Raw genomic sequence first — 18705 nt, forward strand, 5'->3', positions numbered from 1 at the left:
GCCTTTGTTGCCAGCAAACAACATGACCATGTCTCATCTCCCTTAGAAGCGCTCAGATGCCTTCTCATAAAAAAGAGTCCAACTAAAAACATTGTGGGGGTCATTTTTATTAAAATGTTAATTGCATGCTGGAAACCACCAACGTAAGCACTTACGTGATGTTTGATCCCCCTATACAATTTTAAACTTTTGCAAAGTAGAGTGGTAACATTAAGTGCGCTTGGAAGCCAGAGGACACAAGCATGAAGGAAACGTTACTACTTCTTCGTGCCCCTACAATACCTTCAAGGGAATGAAAATGTTACAGAGCGGTAAACCCAGGCATACATGCTTTACGCCTTCCAATGCCCATTCTTGTGGAGCATTCCCCCACAAAACCCGCTTAACTTCTCTGAACTAGTCCAAAAGTGGCTTTCTGAGGAATGTGCTTCTTGAGGTCGTCGTTCATATACCCGTCAATTGTGGGACTCACCTGGGTCGAGTGGCACTTTGGTTTGGCGAAAAATGGTCTTCCGTCTGAGGAAGCTACTCTGTCCAACTTTACAGACAGATGACACCCAGAGACAGGGACCAGAAGACAGGGGACAAAACCCTGAAGGGAAAAGCCCTGACTACAGCAGCTAGAATGTAAAGTATAGCTGGTCCACATGGTCCAAGGGAGGAGAAGATTAACAAGGAAACAGGAGAAAACTGGAGGCAAGGAAGAGCAAAGGAGGAATAGGGCAGAAGGAAGATTTCAGGAAGAGGCCATCAAGAAGGTAAGGAATGCCCAATTAGGTGGAACACTGCGCCTTGCCGATGCCTCCTTATAGTAGCTGCAGGCACAAAGGTGGAATGACCCGGTACTGAAAGCATACTACCAGACTGGGAAATGGCGTCCGGAGGAAAGCACAAGCACCATGTTGTTATTGGTTTTTATAAAACGCACGTTCGCTAGAAGCATCATGGCGCTAAGAGGACCTCAGAAAACGGAAGGACTTAGAACAGGAAGCTTTTTAGAAGCCGACGAATGGCAAGGTGGTCAGTAGTAACTCGGATGGGAAGAGGCAAGGTGTTCCATATTTGGCCGTACGATCGAGAATGGGCAGCCGTCCATTCGAGCCTGCTGAAACAGGGGAATGATCAAAAGTTGGGCATTGTTAGATCTTAAACAGCGACTGGGCTAACAATGTTGAAACTTATCTTGGAAGAATTCAGGCCCCAATCCATAGAAAGCATGGTGAACAGTACAAACGGACTTAAAGATGATCACTTCTGAATAGGCAGCCAATGTAAATAACACAGAACTGGGTAGATATGTGCCCCATAGGCAGTATTAGTGGCTTCACAAGCTGCTGAATTATGTAACAGCTGAGCTGAAGTCTATGGATAGTGTCAGCTGGTTGAGCCAGAAACAGAGAAGTACAATGCTCAAGCCGGGTCACTATCAGAGAAGACACCACCAAAGGGCATAGTTTCTCCGGGAGAAAACGTACAACTTTTTTTTTAGCACCAGGAGCTTAAAATAGCCAGATTTGCATATCGAGCTGACTTGAACTGCAGCTGAAAGAGACTCAGAAAACAGAAATCCCAAGTTCCTAACTGAGGGAACAGGTAACGGACAACGGCCAAGCTCAGAGGGCCAGAATACAGAAGACCAGAGTGGTGAAAGCAGAGATGAGGGGAAAGAAGCCAGAGGAAGGGAAGAGAGACCCACCACCAGGAGCTCCGTCTTGTCCCCATTAAGTTTCAACCAGTTGCTCCCCATCCAGTTAATCACTGTCGCCAAACAACCCTGCAGCTGAAATGTGGTGTCCGGCTTGGAAAGATCCAGCCGGACAATGATTTGAGTGTCATCAGCTTGGGAGTATGATCGGAAGCCGTGAGACCAGATGAGGAGCAAGAGGGACTGAGGATAGATATTCAAAAGTGCAAGGGGCAAGGCGGAGCCCTGAGGAACACCGTAGGAGAGAATGTGGGGGCAGGAAAGAAAGGGTCAAAGAGAAAGAACTTGTGGCCTATCAGTCAGAAATTATGCAAACCAGGCAAGCACCTGACCCGAAATGCCGGCCTGGCAAAGACGGAGTAGCAGAGTGGAATGATCCACAGAATCAAAAGCTGCTCAGTGCTCTAAAAGAATCACGTCCTTTGTCTCCCTCTGATCTGCCAGTCTGAATCCTGATCAAAATGTGTCCAGAAAATGTGAGTGCTCAAGAAAAGATGTGAGAAGTGGGGAAATTAGGAATTCAAGAAGTTTCATCAGAAATGGGAGTAAAGAAATAGGACTGGAATGAAGCTGATGGAGTAAGATCGATTCATTGCTGTACATGATCAGGGAGTAATGTGGTCTATAATCTCGTGCAGAGAATCTAAACAGATTGCATCAGATGGAGAGGCAGATTCTAGACCCTCAGTAGCTTTTATAATCATAGATGGCGTAAACACTGGAAAGGTAGACCAACTCTCTGTGTTGTTAAAGACCCACAACTGCAGATCCTAATCAATCAGTGGCAGTCCCGTATTAGTATTAAGTGCTCGTATGGTTCAAACTATAGTAACAAAAAAGTCTGCCAAAGTGTCACACAATAGTTGGGACAGACAAATAGAGGCCATTGAGTCGTTCTTAGTAGAAAAATAACACACCAGCGAGAGAAGTCTTGGAAGGGGCCCTGTACTGCTCGTTTGTCCCGAATGAGCTGGAGAAAATAGCCACGGTAAGTACCATAACACCAGAGCGGGTAAAAGCCGCCTCCGGCCTTGACAGTATACCCCCCTCCAAGACCAGGGGAATCAGGTTTGTAGGGATGGCGAGAGAAAACACATCTCACAAGACAGGGTGCAAAGACTTGCAAAGCATTTTCCTATGACCTGTCACATGGCTCACAGCCCTTCCAATCCACAAGAAATTTCAAACTCTCTCAATGGAAACGGGAATCACATATCACCTGAACTTCATATCCGAGGTGACCACCACACACAACAGGCAAAAGGGGTTCCAGGTCCACCACACCAGGCCTTGGAACATTGGGTTTTAAAAACGAGGCATGGAACACTGGATAAATGCGCTTCCAAGCTGTCCGTGAGCGAAGACGAAAGGCCACTGAGTTAATAACTTTATCAATAAAGAAAGCAACAAAATATGGGGACGACAGCTTGAGGGATACCAAGTGCTGAGGCAGATATTTGGCAGCCAGCCAGACCTTATCGCCCATGTGATAGGTCGGAAGCTCAGAGCACCCGCTATTTGCAAATGTTTTCATCATCTGCTGGGTGCTGATAAGATTGCGAGTTGCAAGTTGTTGAGCTTTTTGAAGAGTCTGAAAACTTTCTTCAACTGCTGTTGTAGAACGGATGTGCGTCCATAAGAACAAAAGTAGGGACTCAAGCCAATACTGGCATGCAAGCTGTTGTTATAGCTGAATTCAATGATGGGTCACATCTCCTCCCAATTATCGTGGGCCGCAGAAGCAAAGCAGAGAAGGTATTTTTCCAAAGTCTGGTTAATGTGCTCCGTCTACCGGTTAGTATAGGGGTGAAAACCAGAAGACAGAGCTCTTTCAATGTATAGAATGTTGTCTACAAAAGTAGTAGGTGTACTGAGTACCGTGGCCACTAGAAATTGTAGAGGGTAATACGTGTAGACAGAAGATTTCATGCAGAAAAAACATTAGCCATCTCCTTAGCAGAAGGCAGCTTAGAAAATACTGTGAAGGGAGCCATCTTGGTACAGTAATCCACAGTAACAATGATGGCAGTGTGACCATTAGACAGTGGCAAGTCAACAATGAAGTCAGAAGAAATCACACCCCAAGGTGTTGGTGAAGACGAAATACATTTCAATTTGCTATAGGGTTTTTGACAGGTTACCTTGACTCTGGCAGAGGCAACACAGGATGATACGTATTTTAGGAAAGATTTCATTTATGTGTAATTTTCCCTCTATTTGTGGACCCCCCAAATGTTTTGCTTTTGTTTGGGTTTCCTATCCTCACTTTCCAGTGGAGCCCAGCCTTCAGCTGAACTCCCCTGGGTTTCTGCTCACTTGTTATTGGAAGACTGACACGTCCTTCAGACTGTCAGTACTGGGGAACTGTGTTTCCCTTATTCTTTGACTATGTTGCCATTTCTTGGTAAAAGGGCCAACCCACAAAGTCTTCTGTTCTGTCCCACGGCCATTTTGTCTCTTGCCTTCAACCAGGTCGAGTAACCCAAGTTTTCCTTATTTGGCATGCAGCCTCCCACCAAAACCGATCTCTTTCGAGGGCTTATGCCTGTCACATGGGTGTGCCCAGGAAGCGGGTTGGGACTGTCTGGTCCCAATCCACACTACTGGTGCCAGGCTGTCTGGATTGCCTGAATGACTGAGACCACAGTGGACCATGATTGGTCCACAACTGGGATGCCTGCATGAGAGCAGATCTTTGATTGGAAGTCTTCGATTTTGGCATGATGCTAATCTTGGTTAAGAGAAGGGGCTCTGCATCCATTCCAGGTCGATCACCTGAGTTCTCCCTGAACTACAGAAGGAGCCAAGTATCTTGCATGAAGAAATGGACTTGTGAAACTGCCAGAGACGGTATAAAAAGTTTTGGCACCCTTCGCCCTTTGCTTTCCCGTCAGACCCCCATTTTCTTCATTGGTCAAGAAGGCTTGCCAACGTGCTTCACCCCTTTGGCGTAGTGGGAACAACTATGCTTGGTGCCCACCGCTTGCCCACCGAACGAGCACCTTTGGAAGTGGTCCTGAGCCATCCAGTGAACTTTCCAGCTCCACCTCAGGGTGTCTCGCAGAATTGCTGCCGTCTTGAATGGAAGCCGAGCCTTTGGAGAGTCCTGCATCACTCCCTGGTGTTGACAGTCACTATAGTTGCCTTGCTGTTCTTCTCTCCTATGCCCTGAAACCTGCTGCACCAGACCTTTCTTCATAACTCCTCCAGAAGCTGAGAAAAGGGAACTGTCCCATCACAGACAACCATTCTATTCCACAGCCGCTGAGAGCCAGAGCGCCGCGAAACTGCAAGACGTGAACCTACTAGTGACCTCGACTAAACTAGCAAAGTTTGGTCCAGACTGGTCGAGGGTTGGTGAGTACTTGCATCACTTGCATCACTTACCGTTGGACCCTTGGCACAACTGATCCTGTTTACGCACGAATATCCCCTAAAGATGTTCGATCTTGGCTGGGTTAGCCTGTGCTCCCTAGCTATGTTTACCTTTTGAAAACTGCTCTGCCACCAAGGGCAGACCCTACTCAAATAGTGGGAACCAATTCTTCATCACCTGAAGTCCCTTCCTGACTTGCTACAGCACTCCCAACAAGACTCCCTTTCTGCTTCACTTGTGCAATCGTGCACTTTTACGCACAACTGTGCTGTTGAGCGCAAGGCTCCCCACTTCTTAGGGCTGGGCTCAAAACTTAAGGAATGACTGCGAAGAATTGCCTAATGATCCCTGTGTGTTAATCCATCCTTCTCTTTACAGGTTGTGGCTGTGTTTTTCCCATTTGTTGTATTAGGAAACGTATTGTATATATGCTGTATAGTAGAGTATTTTGTGTGGTAACTGTTTTTGCATAACTAAAGTTTACTTGTGCCTATTGGTCTGGCCGACAATAAATGTATAGATATTTTTCATATACACTTGGCTAAGAGTAATTTGTGGTTTTGTTGCTGTGTGTGTTCATTTTGGGCTTCCAATCACTCTCACCCCTCCTGAGACTTAGTCTTGACTGCCTGCCAAGCTACCTAGATTGGTCTGGCTAGTCCAGAAGGTTCCTCTGTTTCACTAAACCGGGGGTGGCCTCCTTAACTTCTGCCCAGGTCAGAGTTTAAAAATCAATCTTAACACATTGGTGGCAGGGTGGGATAAGATTGGAGTTAGCCAATGCTGTGCACTGGTAAGGTACCAAGGTCACACTTACACGAGAGACATTGGCCCTCATTACGAGGTTGGAGGTAACCATGCTGCATTTAGCGGCATGGTTGCCTCCTTACCACATACCGGGCCCGGGTTCCTCAAATGAGGACTTACCAGGCCATCCCAAACTTGGCAGACCCGGTAATTCCTCGTCCGAGGAACCCGGACCCAGTCCATCCCCATTCCCATTCGAGCCCCCATAGGGCTCAATGGGAATGTGGATGAAGCTAACAACGGGCCCGTTAATAACGGGCCCGTTGTTAGCTCCCTTGTCTCCTCGCGGGACCGGATATGGACGCCTGGTTTTACCAGGCATCCATTGCTAGTCCCGCAAGGAGACCTTGTGATAGGGCGGAATGGGTTTACCGGCACCAGCACCATTACCGGTGCCGGTAAACCCATTCCGCCAACCTTGTAATGAGGGCCATAGTGTTCTTAATTTAAAGTTATCTGTAAGCCACCTGCCTTTACTTATAGTATGGAAGCAATTATGGACATTGCTTTGAGTCCCGAAAGGGGCCTGTTGGCCACTGGTACTAAATCCGAAATGATCCAGAAGATCACACATTGGCAGGAAATGCAGATTCTGGCTTTGCCTTCTTATGATAGTACAGAAGGTATACTGAGGCTATCCCAAGTACCAGCAATGTGTTTACTAGTGCTACCATAGAGAGATAGCTGCTGTTTAAGCAGATGGAGCTTGAATTTTGCATGGCTAAGCTAGATCTGGAGAGGTCAGAGAAGCAGAACGACAGGGACCACTAACTGGAGATGGCTAGATTGCAAAGCACCAATGGTTCCACTAGAGGGTCTGGTAATGGGTCTGGCCCCTCCTCTCATCCAAGATTTCTAAAACATCTGCTCAGTGTGTATGATGACAAGAATGACATCATGGACTGACTGACTGCATATGAGTATGCTGTGAGGTGCAGGAAGTAGTGAATGCTGACAAGATTGCATGGTTGCTCAGTCGACTACCCCATTCTGACTCCAGTGCTACTATGGATATGTCAAAGGCTGACAGAAAAGACTTTGCAAAATTGAAGCAAACTCTAGTCTTAAAGCTTGGGAAGACTCCTGCCCAATACCTGAAAAGAGTCAGAGAATACAAAAAGAAAGAAGGTAATACTTGAGTTTCTTATGTTGCTGATTCTTTTAAAAATGTGACTGGTTGGGTGCAAGGATACAAGGTAACCACCTTTGAGGGTATGGTGCATTTAGTCATGCTTGAACATCTGTTTGCTTCTTGTTCCCCTGAGCTTAAGCATCATTTCGCTGACTCTAAGGAGATAGATCCTAAGATGTTACCCATTGCAGCAGATTTATGGATGTCACACAGAGTGTCCCTTAAGGACAAACCTGCTTTTGATAAGCAGGAGGAGGGGAAAGAGCACAAGGAGGGTGTGGGATCTGAAAAATCTTCCTCTCGGAAGGGCCACAAAAAGTTTAAAAAGGGTAAAACAGACAGACACAGGGGATCTTGTGTGGCTTATATAGCAAGTGACCATGTGAAGGGGGACCCCCAGATGTAAGGTCAAAACCTTGTGGATGCACTCTGTGAGTCTGGCCTCCCCTTCCTATGAGGGCGAAGAGAGTAGCACATGGACATCCTTCTCCTCAGATTCCTTCCCTAGTGGGATTGAATCAGAGGTTTCCCTAGTTTCCCTGGGTTCTTGTGAGCCAAGGGTTTCAGGCGGTTATGCTAGGAGACCTGACAACACCAATTACTACTTTAAAGACGGTGTGCTGCTCAATGGACAAGATACTCCTGCCCTTAGGGATAGTGGAGCCAGCAGAACTATGGTGGATGCGACTTTGGTCAACCAGGAGGAGCTTGCCAGAGCTCCCCTGATGTCCACCAAGTTAGCTGATGGCACCCCTGTCATGTTCCCAGTAATGCCCGTAAATCTGACTATCAATGGTACACTACTGAGGATTCCTGTGAGCATACAGAGGCGAGTCTGTAGAAAGGTCCTGCTGAGAAATGACCTCAGAGACTTAGGTCACAGGCTTCTACATGCTTTTGTAATTGATCAGTTGCCATCTTAACCAGGATTTTAAGAATGAAGTTGGAGTTAGTAATGGGGCGTAGGTATTGTATATATACTGTATAGTAGAGTATTTTGTGTGGTAACTGTTTTTGCATAACTAAAGTTTACTTGTATTTATTTATTTATTTATGTATGTATTTATTTATTTATGTGCTTATATCGTGCCAAAGCCCGCAGGCATCAGGGTGCATGGGACACAGAACAAACATCACACAAAGACAATCATTTGCACAAATTGGGGCAAGCGGTTAAGATTGACAATAACATGTCCCCTCATCTAAGCAAATGTGTTTTCAGAGATTTCCTGAAAGACACCAAATTTGTTTCCAACCGGAGGGAGTGAGGTAGCGTATTATAGTACTGTGTTGCCTGTACTGAAAAAGCTTTACCCTTACTGGTAGCCTGGCAAAAGCGCAGTGCGTTTAGGAAGCCCTGATCTTCTGATCGTAAAGACCTTAGGGGAATGTATTTCGAGAACTGTTTCTCTAGATACTTCCGGGCTGTTCCATAGATACATCTGTGAACTATAGTCATTGATTAAAAGATAATTCTATCCTCTTTTCTCAGCCAGTGCCGTGATTTTCTTCCTTCTGTGATATGTTCTTTGCTCTTGATGCCCTTCACTATTCGGATAGTGTGATTTTCCATAACTTGACACTTTTCTATTTCTTTCTTAGAGGCACCAAGGAGCAAAGCATTACCGTAATCCAGTCGGGACATAATAATTGCCCTCGCAACCTTGGCCGTGTTTTCCTCATTGAGGAATGGGCGGATGGCTCTCAACAGGTGTAAATAGTAGGCATTATTCTTGTGAAGGTATTTCACCTGTGCTTCTGATCCCACTGATGCTTCCATCATCATCCCCAATATTTTGACCTGGGCCAAGACAGGAATAATTGTCTCCTTTATAGGAAAGGCTTCATATTCTGTGCCCAGTTTGGCTCTGGCCTGACGTGAGCCAAAAACCATCAGTTCAGTCTTAGAACTGTTTAGGCACATCCAATTCTATCTCATCCATTTGTCTATTATATTGTAGACTTCTGTTATTTTAGCACTGTCCGCAGAATGATACCCACCTAGTTCAAAGATCAGTTGCGTGTTGTTGGCGTAGTTCGTGAAGAATACGCCGATGCTTTCTAGGAGGTCACATAGGCATCTCATATATAGATTAAAGAGTAAGGGAGATAAACTAGCTCCCTGCAGAACTCCGAAAAAGATAGGCGTAGGTTCAGAGAATTTATCCCCCCAGTGCACTCGGGCACTCCGATCTGCCCGAAAGGAGTTCAACCATGCCAGTGCCGTTGGGGAGCAGCCTGCTATGTTGTCCAGGGCTTTTTGCAGGAGTTTGTGATCCACCAAATCAAATGCTCTGCTAAGATCAAGCAGCATCAGAATCCCCGCCTTGCCCCTATCCACAATTTCCAGCAAGTGTGTTTTCAAGTCTAACATAGCAGTTTCTGTACTATGTGCTGCCCGGAAACCTGATTGTTGTCCATGCAAGGAGCCACAGGCTTCTACATGCTTTTGTAATTGATCAGTTGCCATCGTATCCAGGGTTTTAAGAATCAAGTTGGAGTTAGTAATGGGGCGTAGGTTACCGGGGTCTTTCTGGTCGAGGCCTGCCTTTTTTACCAGTGGCGTGATGGTAACCTTCTTTATATCCCTGGGTACTAAACTCTCTTGGAACAAGGCTTTCACTATTTTAGTGAGAACAGGTGAGAAAAGTTCTTTGTTGTCCAAAATCACTTTAGCTGGCAAGATATTCTCTGCACATGAGGTTGGTTTCATTTTACCCAGTACCAGAAGCATCTCTTCCTCTGAACCTGGTGGAGCAAAACTGAAACTGGCCGCTTCACAGTATCTAGAAGCAACTGGGGATTGTGCCCTAACTTCCCTAGATAATTTCTCCTCAGAAGCTATTATGTTATCTCAGGCCTTCTGAAGTTTGGCCGTAAAAGCCTTTTGCAGTGCCTCAAAATTGTCCTTAGTGGGATCTAAGGGCGGAGTAAGCATCTTGGGTTTTTCTATGTTTTTCAAGATCTCAAAAATGTTGCTGGTGGAATTAGGGGCTGCTGCAATCTCTTTATTATAATAATTGGATTTGGCTTCTCTAATGGCTTCCCTGTATTTTATATTTATGACTTTCCAGGAGTCCTTATTAGATGGTGTGGGATTACGTAGCCATTTTCTTTCTTGACTGCGTTTTTCTAGTTTTAATTTATTGAGCTCATTATTAAACAATTTGTGTTGATTATAAATCTTTCTGATTGCTTTAGATTTTAAAGGTGCAAACTGTTCCACTAGATAACCTATTTGAGTGTTTAATTGGGATAACATATTTTCACATGACTCGTTTGCCTGGAAATTGTCTAGTAACTTTTTTAGGCAGGGTTTTAATTGAGCAGGGCCGATGTTTTTTATAGTTACGACTAGTTTTTGGCACATACTGATGCATGGTTCAGCAGAACATCAAAAGTAACCAGAAATAATCTGAACGCTCAGAACATCACCAGTGTTCTGTGGTGATGTTCTGAGTGTTCAGATTCTGGGTTATAACCCAGTCTAACTGATTGCCTTGAGATGTAGAAGGCTCACCATTCACAACCGTAAAGTCCAAAGCATTCAAAGTTTTTTCGAGTAAAATAGATTCTTTATCTAATATGTTCCTACACCATCTGTTCAGATCTCCTACCAGTACAGTTGTTGTATTGATTGATTTAAGATTGTTTAACTGGAATGTAAACTCATCACAAAAATCTGACACAAGTGAGGGAGGTCGATAGATCACTATAATTTTTAAACAAGCATTGGGAGTATAGGTGAATTTAAGATGTAGAGATTCACAGCCACTGCAGGTTAAGTTGGCTTTGAACAGTTAGTTTCATTGAATCTTTGGCAATTACTGCTACTCCTCCCCCTGTCTCACTCTCTCTATTTTTGTGATATAGTGTATAGCCCTTTGGTACTGCTATATCGCATACGGGGCCTACCGGGACTTTTAGCCATGTTTCTGTGCAGTGGAGAGGGCTCACAGATCTCTCCAGAAGAGACCACCACCGGGCTCCTACCCCCGACCGATAATTGCAAAGATCCTCAAATTCCAAGACAGGGAGACCATCCACAAATAATCCAGGGAGGGAGGAGCAATATAACGAGACAACTCCAAAATAACTGTATACCCCGACTACACACCGGCTGTACACAAGGCGAGGAATTATTTCGTACCAATCAAGGCCACCTGAAATACATGTTACTCTACCCATCCAGACTAAAGGTGATATATAAGGCACGTGCAATATTCCTGAAAACACCAGCAGCAGCTACCATGTGGATGGAGCACAACAACTTAGCGGATGACAAAGAAGCGACCATCCGAACATAAGGAACAGCTCAAGAAAGTGACAAGACCACCGAAACAGCAAGACGGCTGAAGGATAAACTCGGCCTCCCCAACCGAGCACACAGACCTAACCCACAGACCGTTAGTGCGGGCCTGTTGCCAGCACAAAACTATGGCTTCCGAAACCCTGAATGGGACAAGAAAGCGCAAGGGCGCCTGAGCGCAGTGTGTCCAATGCAGCGGCTGGGTACACCAGTTTGGCTTATGTTGTTTGTTACTCTTGTTATACTGTCTACACGCTGCAAATAAATGGTGGGAAATGGGCCAGTAAACCTCACAACAATGGAACTATGGAGGTGCCTGACCAGGGAGTAGAGAAAGCAACCTGGGAAGGCAAACCATATGCAAAAGGAAAAGGAAAGTGGACCTACGGGTTGATAAGACAGAACTATGGCCACTCAACTTAGAATAATGACATGGAATGTGAGGGGAATGGGCTCCTACATGAGACAAAACCGGATCAAATCCTACTTACAGAGGAAAAAAGTATCGAAAGCCCTGCTCCAAGAAACACATCTAATGGCAGAAGCCACAACCAAACTGAAAGAACGCTGGGGGAGGGGCAGGGGCAAGGAGCACCCTACTCTAAATACGCAAGAGGAGTATTCACGTGGGTGAACCCGGAGATTCCATTCCAACTGCTAGGAAATGAAGCTGACAAGGATGGCAGGTACCTGGTGATGTGGGGAATGATTGAACAAACCATGGTATGCATAGTGAACTCCTACTTTCCTAACCATGGCATACCCACACACCTCAAACAAATAAGCGCCAAAAAGACACACCATAGAGAAGGCTTTTTTTCATATGGGGTGGGGACTTTAATTGCGTGAAAAATGCAGCCCTGGACAGATCAGACTCACTGCAACACCAAGCAAACACAAACTCACAGGCGTTAAATACAATGGTCGACCATCTGGACCTGGTAGTGCATGGCGGGCATTACACCCCATAGATAGATGTTACTCACACTACTCTTCTCCCCACAACCTATACACCAGTAGAGATTACCTGTTTATTGATAAAAAACCAAATGCCCCAGGTAGAATATGTGCAATACCTAGGCAGATCAATACCTGGCCACTCCCCCCTAATCATGCAATGGAAAATCAAAGAACTCAGACCCCTCATCCCGATGTGGTGCATGCCCACAGTGGCACTCACAGACCTAGTGTTCAAAGACGACCTTGGGGACAAGCTAGAGGAATTTGTGTAAATAAATAAAGGCAGCGTGGACAGATGGGCCACGCTATGGGAAACAATGAAAGTGGTGACAAGGGGAGAGGTAATAGCGGGAGCTGGGGGGGTTCGGAAACAACTAAAACAAGAACTAGAGGCCAAGGAAGAGGAAATAAAACAGCTTGAGGCCAGTGCTCAACTCACAAACGCAGACAATACAAAATTGAAAGCGATCAGAGTCAAGAGGCAATGGGAAGGCTTTACAAATTTGATTACGCAACACGTGCTGTCAGAGCACATAAGGAGGCAGACAAGCCAAGCAGGCTACTAGCCTGGTTGTGCAAGTGAGAGCATCTGAAGCACCTACCACATGAAATAAAAGATGAAAACGGAACAACACATAAAACACAGCAACCAAAAAATGACACATCTGCCGCCTTCTATTCTAAACTCTATGCCCAGGACAATAAAGTGTTGATAAACGCTATCAGAGAAATATTAGAAGAAATAGGACTCCACAAATTAAGCAGAGAACAGAGCGAGTCACTAGAAAAAACCATTACCATAGAAGACGTAACGGAGGCCATCAGATCCCTAGCCACGTGTAAAACCCCAGGAAGCGATGGCTTACCACCAGAATTTTACAAAGCCTATGAACCAACCTTGGCACCACTGCTGCATGAGGTATTCATGGAGGCGTTTGAGCTAGGGACCCTGCCGGAAAGCATGAGGGAAACACTGATAGTCCTGATACTCAAACCAAACAAACCTGCGAAGTCTGTGACTCATACCGCCCATTGGTGATGCTGAACTACGACAATAAAATACTGACCTCCATACTGCCCAAGAGACTAGAAAGAGTGGTGGGAGCCCTGATCCACGAAGACCAGAATGGATGTGTACCTGGCCGAAACACAACAGCCAACCTACGCCAACACATAATGGCACAAACACTCGAGAGTGAGGTACGGTTGGCAATATTATCATTGGATGCAATCAAAGCGTTCAACTCCATATACTGGGAGAGGTCGGTAGAGGTATTGAGGGACTTTGGGTTTGGAGAGGGCTTTGTGAGATGGGTTAAAGTGATATAAAACAACCCTGAGGCTAGAAACATGGTGTCAAAGGCGTGGGAGATACAGAGAGGCACCAGACATGGTTGCCCGCTATCCCTCGTGCTATACATTCTGGGGCTCGAACCAGTAGCTATCTACCTCAGGAAGCAGCTTTTTGATGCAGGGATAAAGGTCGGAAGCAAATATAATATAATATCTCTCTTTGCTGATGACGTTTTTCTATACCTGAGGAACCCTCACATAAACGCCCCGATAGTACTAGGGATATTAGACAACTACGCGCGCTACTCCAGGATACAGTTCAGAAAACATAAATCGTGCGCATTCCCGTTGGCAAAACTAAAGGGGGTGAACCCAATGGACTTACCTGAAGTGGGAATCAGCTGGCAGGTAGAGGGGTTCAGATACTTAGGGATAAACATCAAGCACACACCAGAGCACACACATGAAAGCAACACAGTGGCTGTGAAGATTGGATTACACAAATCCATGAGGTTCTGGTCCAAACTACCACTGTCCATGATGGGTAGAGCATGATGGGTGAGGTTCCTATACAACTTTCTAAATGTATGCCACTATATTGGCCCATCCTTCTGTATTACTTAAAGACTTCCTATGGGGAGCGGCCAGACACAAACTGTCACTAAACACACTGACACCACCATACAAGGAAGGAGGGATACAACTGCCAGACCTAGAGAAATATTATTTGGCAGTACAGTTTAGCCACGTAACGAGATGGCTGACAGACGAGATCACGCCTGAATCCAATCTCCTGCAGCATTTGATAGCCCTGGCACACCTCAGGGATATATTATGGACCCCACCAATTGACATAGCACACACACCCATGATTGTGACCTTGGGTAGACGAGTATGGAACAGAACTAAGGCAGTACTTCATCTGCGGCAACCCTGTGCACCTGACACCCGATGTTAGCAGACGTCTGCAAGGCCCCCGCAGACGTACCAGCAATGAGGAAATGGGAGTTGGTGGGACTCTACACCTGGGGAGACATGTTTGATGACGGAGCTTTCAGAGAGTTCGAAGTGCTACACGTACAAGAGGGACTAGCAAAGGGACAATTTCTAGGGTACCAACAGATCAAACATACCGCCGAAAGAAAATGGGACACATGGCCAGAAGAACCAACACTGAGTCCTATACTTGTAGAGATGCACAATCTAAGCGACGGTTGGAGACCTGTGTCCAGACTGTATCGCCAACTAACAGACAGGCCCAATCCCCGAAGCACCACACTGAAAGAAACATTGGAGGGAGACCTAGGGGTCATACTGACTGAGAAAGAATGGGAAATGGCATTGATGCACCCGAAAGAGGTGTGTAGGAACGCTAGATTCAGACTAATCCAACTGAACGTTCTATACAGGACCTATATGACACCTCTTAGAGTGGCAAGTCTCAACAAACAAACCCGGCCAAACTGCCCCTGGTGCGGAAATGAACAGGCAGGCTTAATACACATGTTCTGGTGCTGCCCCAAACTAGAGGGCTTTTGGGCTAAAGTTGAGCAAACATGCACAAAGGCAGGAGTGAACAGGTACGATTGGTCTCCAAAGGTGTGTCTACTGAGCACATACCCCAGACTAAGCATGCACAAACATGTAGTGGAACTAATGGACCTGGCCTGCACTGGCAAAAAGGGCAATCGCAATGGCATGGAAAACACCTAGAGGACCACAATATGCACCATGGATGAAGAACTGGTGAGATGGGCTGCAGCAGAGAGCAAAGCTTGGAGCGAAGGAAATAAGGGGCCCGAAGGAGACATAAGCGCCACGTTTGAAGCATGTAAGGCCCTAATTAGAGACTTGTTCCTCGCAGGAGACGATAAGCCCCCCTGAAAAAAGCACAAAACACCACACAAATATGACATAGCACAAAGACAACACCGAGAGATCACCTGGCAAGAGCACCTCCAGGACCATCATTATAACACCAGCACCACCATATCACCTGAATTGCAGCTGTGACAAATTATCTTAGCAGCTAAAGACAGTGTACCTCATTACACGGTAGGCGATAACCATGGCGCTATTAGCGCCATGGTTGCCGCCGGTATTTTACCGTGCGCGCCTTGGTGGATATGATATGATATGATATGATATGATATGGTATTTGTAACGCGCCTATACACAGGTGTTTCAAGGCGCAAAAATTACCGCCCTACTCCAAGGTGAGTGGGGGCGGTTATTCCCCATTCACCAAGGCCATTCCCCATTCCCATTTTTGCCCCCTTAGGGCTCTATGGGAATGGGGAAGGCTCTAATTACAGTACCACAAATTGCGGTACTGTAATTAGCACCAAGGTCCCGTTGCGGCACCCTACTTTAAAGGCTGGTAAAACCAGCCGTTAAAGTCGGGTCCCGCAAAGGGAACTCGTAGTAAGGCGGTAAGGCTTAATGGTCACCGGTAGCATTACCGGTGACCGTTAACCCTTACCGCCTTCCGCTTAATGAGGCCCAGTATCTGTTGTTTATGGTTTAAATGTTGTTAGTAACCAATATCACAGTCGCTATATCATAAACAGTTCATGATTATCCTATAACTTGAGATGTATGTCTGATAACAAATGCAAATAAAAATATTGAAAAAAATAAAAAATAAAAAAAATTGCGACCAATGTTTGGCATTTTCGGCTGTACTTAATTTTGGTATAGCTGACATCCAATCATTTCAACCATTCGTTTTTTTTTAAAGGATATTTTCGTGTAGTCCCATCCAATACTGGGCTGGAAAAGGTCACTAGCGTAGTAGCCAAAGCTAGGGCACAATCAGTCAAATGACTCACGACATATCGCACCCTTGGTATGCCCATTCAAAAAAAGGAGAGGTTGAACTGGATCAAACAAGCATTAAGAAATTCTTGGAGTTTTTTTTGGATCACCTGTAAATTTCACACAGGAAATAACCCCCAAGCAGTTTTCCAAAACAAGGGTCTCTCACATGGTGATCATTTGCTTCAGAAATACATTTGCTTTTCTGAGGGCCTGAACTTCGGCGGTAAGATTCTGCATTGCATCCAGGAGTTGTTCATGATCAGCACTCATGGTAGCAGGTTGAGACAATATTGGATGGTGTCTAATTCTGCCAATTGCAGGACTAACCCAGGTCGACTGGCGCATTGGTTTGGTGAAAAATTGTTTTCCATCTGAGGGAGACATGTCCAACTATACAGTCAGGTGACCCCAAGAGACAGGAACCAGAAGGAAGGAAAAAAACCTGACGGGAAAAACTCTGACTGCAGCAATTGGAATGTAGATTATAGCTGGTCCACAGGATCCAATGGAGGAGAAGATTAACAAGAAAACAGGAGAAAACTAGAGGCAAGGAAGAGCAAAGGAGGAATAGGGCAGAAGGAAGATTTCGGGAAGAGGCCATAAAGAAGGCATTCAATATGCAATTAGGTGCCACGCAGCGCCTTACTTATGTCTCTTTATAGAAGCTGCAGGATCGAAGGCAGACTAACAGGAACCGGAAGCATAACGCCAGACCAGTAAATGGCATCTTGAAAGCCCAGGCATCATCTTGGAAAGGGCACTGTGTCACACATTTGTCCCCAAATGAGCCGGAGAAGATAGCACCCACGGTAAGTACCAGAATGCCAGCATGGGTAAAACCTGCGTCTGGCCATGACAACAACGTTAAACCCTTCCCACTCATGAATCCCATCCAAGTCCCTGGAAGACGCCCCCTTGTGCTGTTATCATAAAGGTTTTTACACATTTGGGTTTGTTTTTTTGCCTTTCTCTCTCCCCCTTTCACTCTACACCTGACTTTCCTGTGCCTGAAACTGATTGCAATTTGCGTCTGGTGCATGTACAAATCATGTAGATAAACAAAAATAAGTAAATTAAAGTAAAGGGACACAAAGAGAAAGCAGGATTGGATGATCCACTCAAGGATGACACTGGGCAACTTGAGAGCTCTTAAGAGTATGGGACAAACCTAAAGCAGTGGAACATGTAGATTCAAAGCTGGAGTTGATGGTGTTTCATTGTAGTAATATTGCAGAGGCTAACCTAGCAGGATTGAGGCTGTGTGACAGGGGTCTATGCTACAATGATCCCTTTCCTAGCTCAGGTCAACTCTACAGAGGCCATTACACAAGGGATAGTCTGGGTGATCGTCCTGTAGTGCAACCTGCTCACCTGTGCAAAGATGCAGCCTGAGCCGTTGGCAGAAACTAGGTAGGTCCCAGGGATCTCGGGCAGTGGGACACTCTGCACCAGCAGCCGGTTGTTTTGCTGAATGAGGAACGACTTTACAAAGCTCTCTGTGGACTTCACCGTCACCTCAACATTGCCATTAGAGCTGAAGGTTACCTCTGCAAATTTGGTTAAGGCCTGCAGTGCCACAACGGTGTCCTGCAGTGGAATGAGAAGAAGATGAACACAATTACCATTATCAACAATTCAGAAGAAAGACACGTTCATTGGGCATCAGGGCTCAGAGCTCTACTCTTCACCCTCTTCAACTCATCCAGAACAGAATCACAAGATTTATTCTCGGCCTCAAGCCCAGCGACTACATCTCTCTGACCATGAAATCCCTCCACTGGCTATAAGGATCAAGTTTAATACCCTCTGCATTGTCCACAAGGCATTTTGGGGCAGTGGCCCTTACTACCTTCAACTCTCTGTTCCTACGTACCTTTCTCCTAAAGCCCTTTATTCGTCTACCTCTAACTCTCTGTGGGTGAGTCACTTTTCCAAGCAGAGATTGGGGGTAGAACACTCTCCTCTGCAGAAGCCTCCCTCTGGAATGGACTCCCTGCCTCTCTCCACCCTGAGCCGGACCTCCTTAAGTTCCAGAAACTCCTCAAGACCTACCTTTTGTTATCTTTCTCTCACACTCTACCCTGCTAACTGTTCCTTGCTCCTTCTCCATCTGCTGACTGACTGGTTGTCCGCTGAGTCTTATAGGACACCAACCCCCTCCCGACTAGTACCCCTACACTTGCTGCCTGGCCCTACTTGCACTGCCTTCTGGCTAACCATGCACTATCTGGCTGAGATTGCCCCTTGGAGTCCCAGCCTCCCAGCACTTAACTCAGAGCCTTGCTGCTCTGTGGGCAATTCTA

General features: G+C 45.9%; 1 protein-coding gene across 2 annotated transcripts in view; it reads right to left on the reverse strand.

Moving 5' to 3' along the window:
• Nucleotides 1-18705, reverse strand: part of LOC138580218 (alpha-2-macroglobulin-like protein 1) — a 1051822-nt gene that overhangs the window by 195400 nt on the left and 837717 nt on the right. For both annotated transcript variants that reach the window (XM_069650580.1, XM_069650579.1), the window contains one exon: nt 17774-17989. In XM_069650580.1, the coding sequence (XP_069506681.1) occupies nt 17774-17989 (216 nt within the window). The remainder of the gene's footprint in view (nt 1-17773; nt 17990-18705) is intronic.

The sequence above is a fragment of the Ambystoma mexicanum genome, chromosome 3p, assembly GCF_040938575.1.
Source record: "Ambystoma mexicanum isolate Mex_15411 chromosome 3p, UKY_AmexF1_1, whole genome shotgun sequence".
NCBI lineage: Eukaryota > Metazoa > Chordata > Amphibia > Caudata > Ambystomatidae > Ambystoma > Ambystoma mexicanum.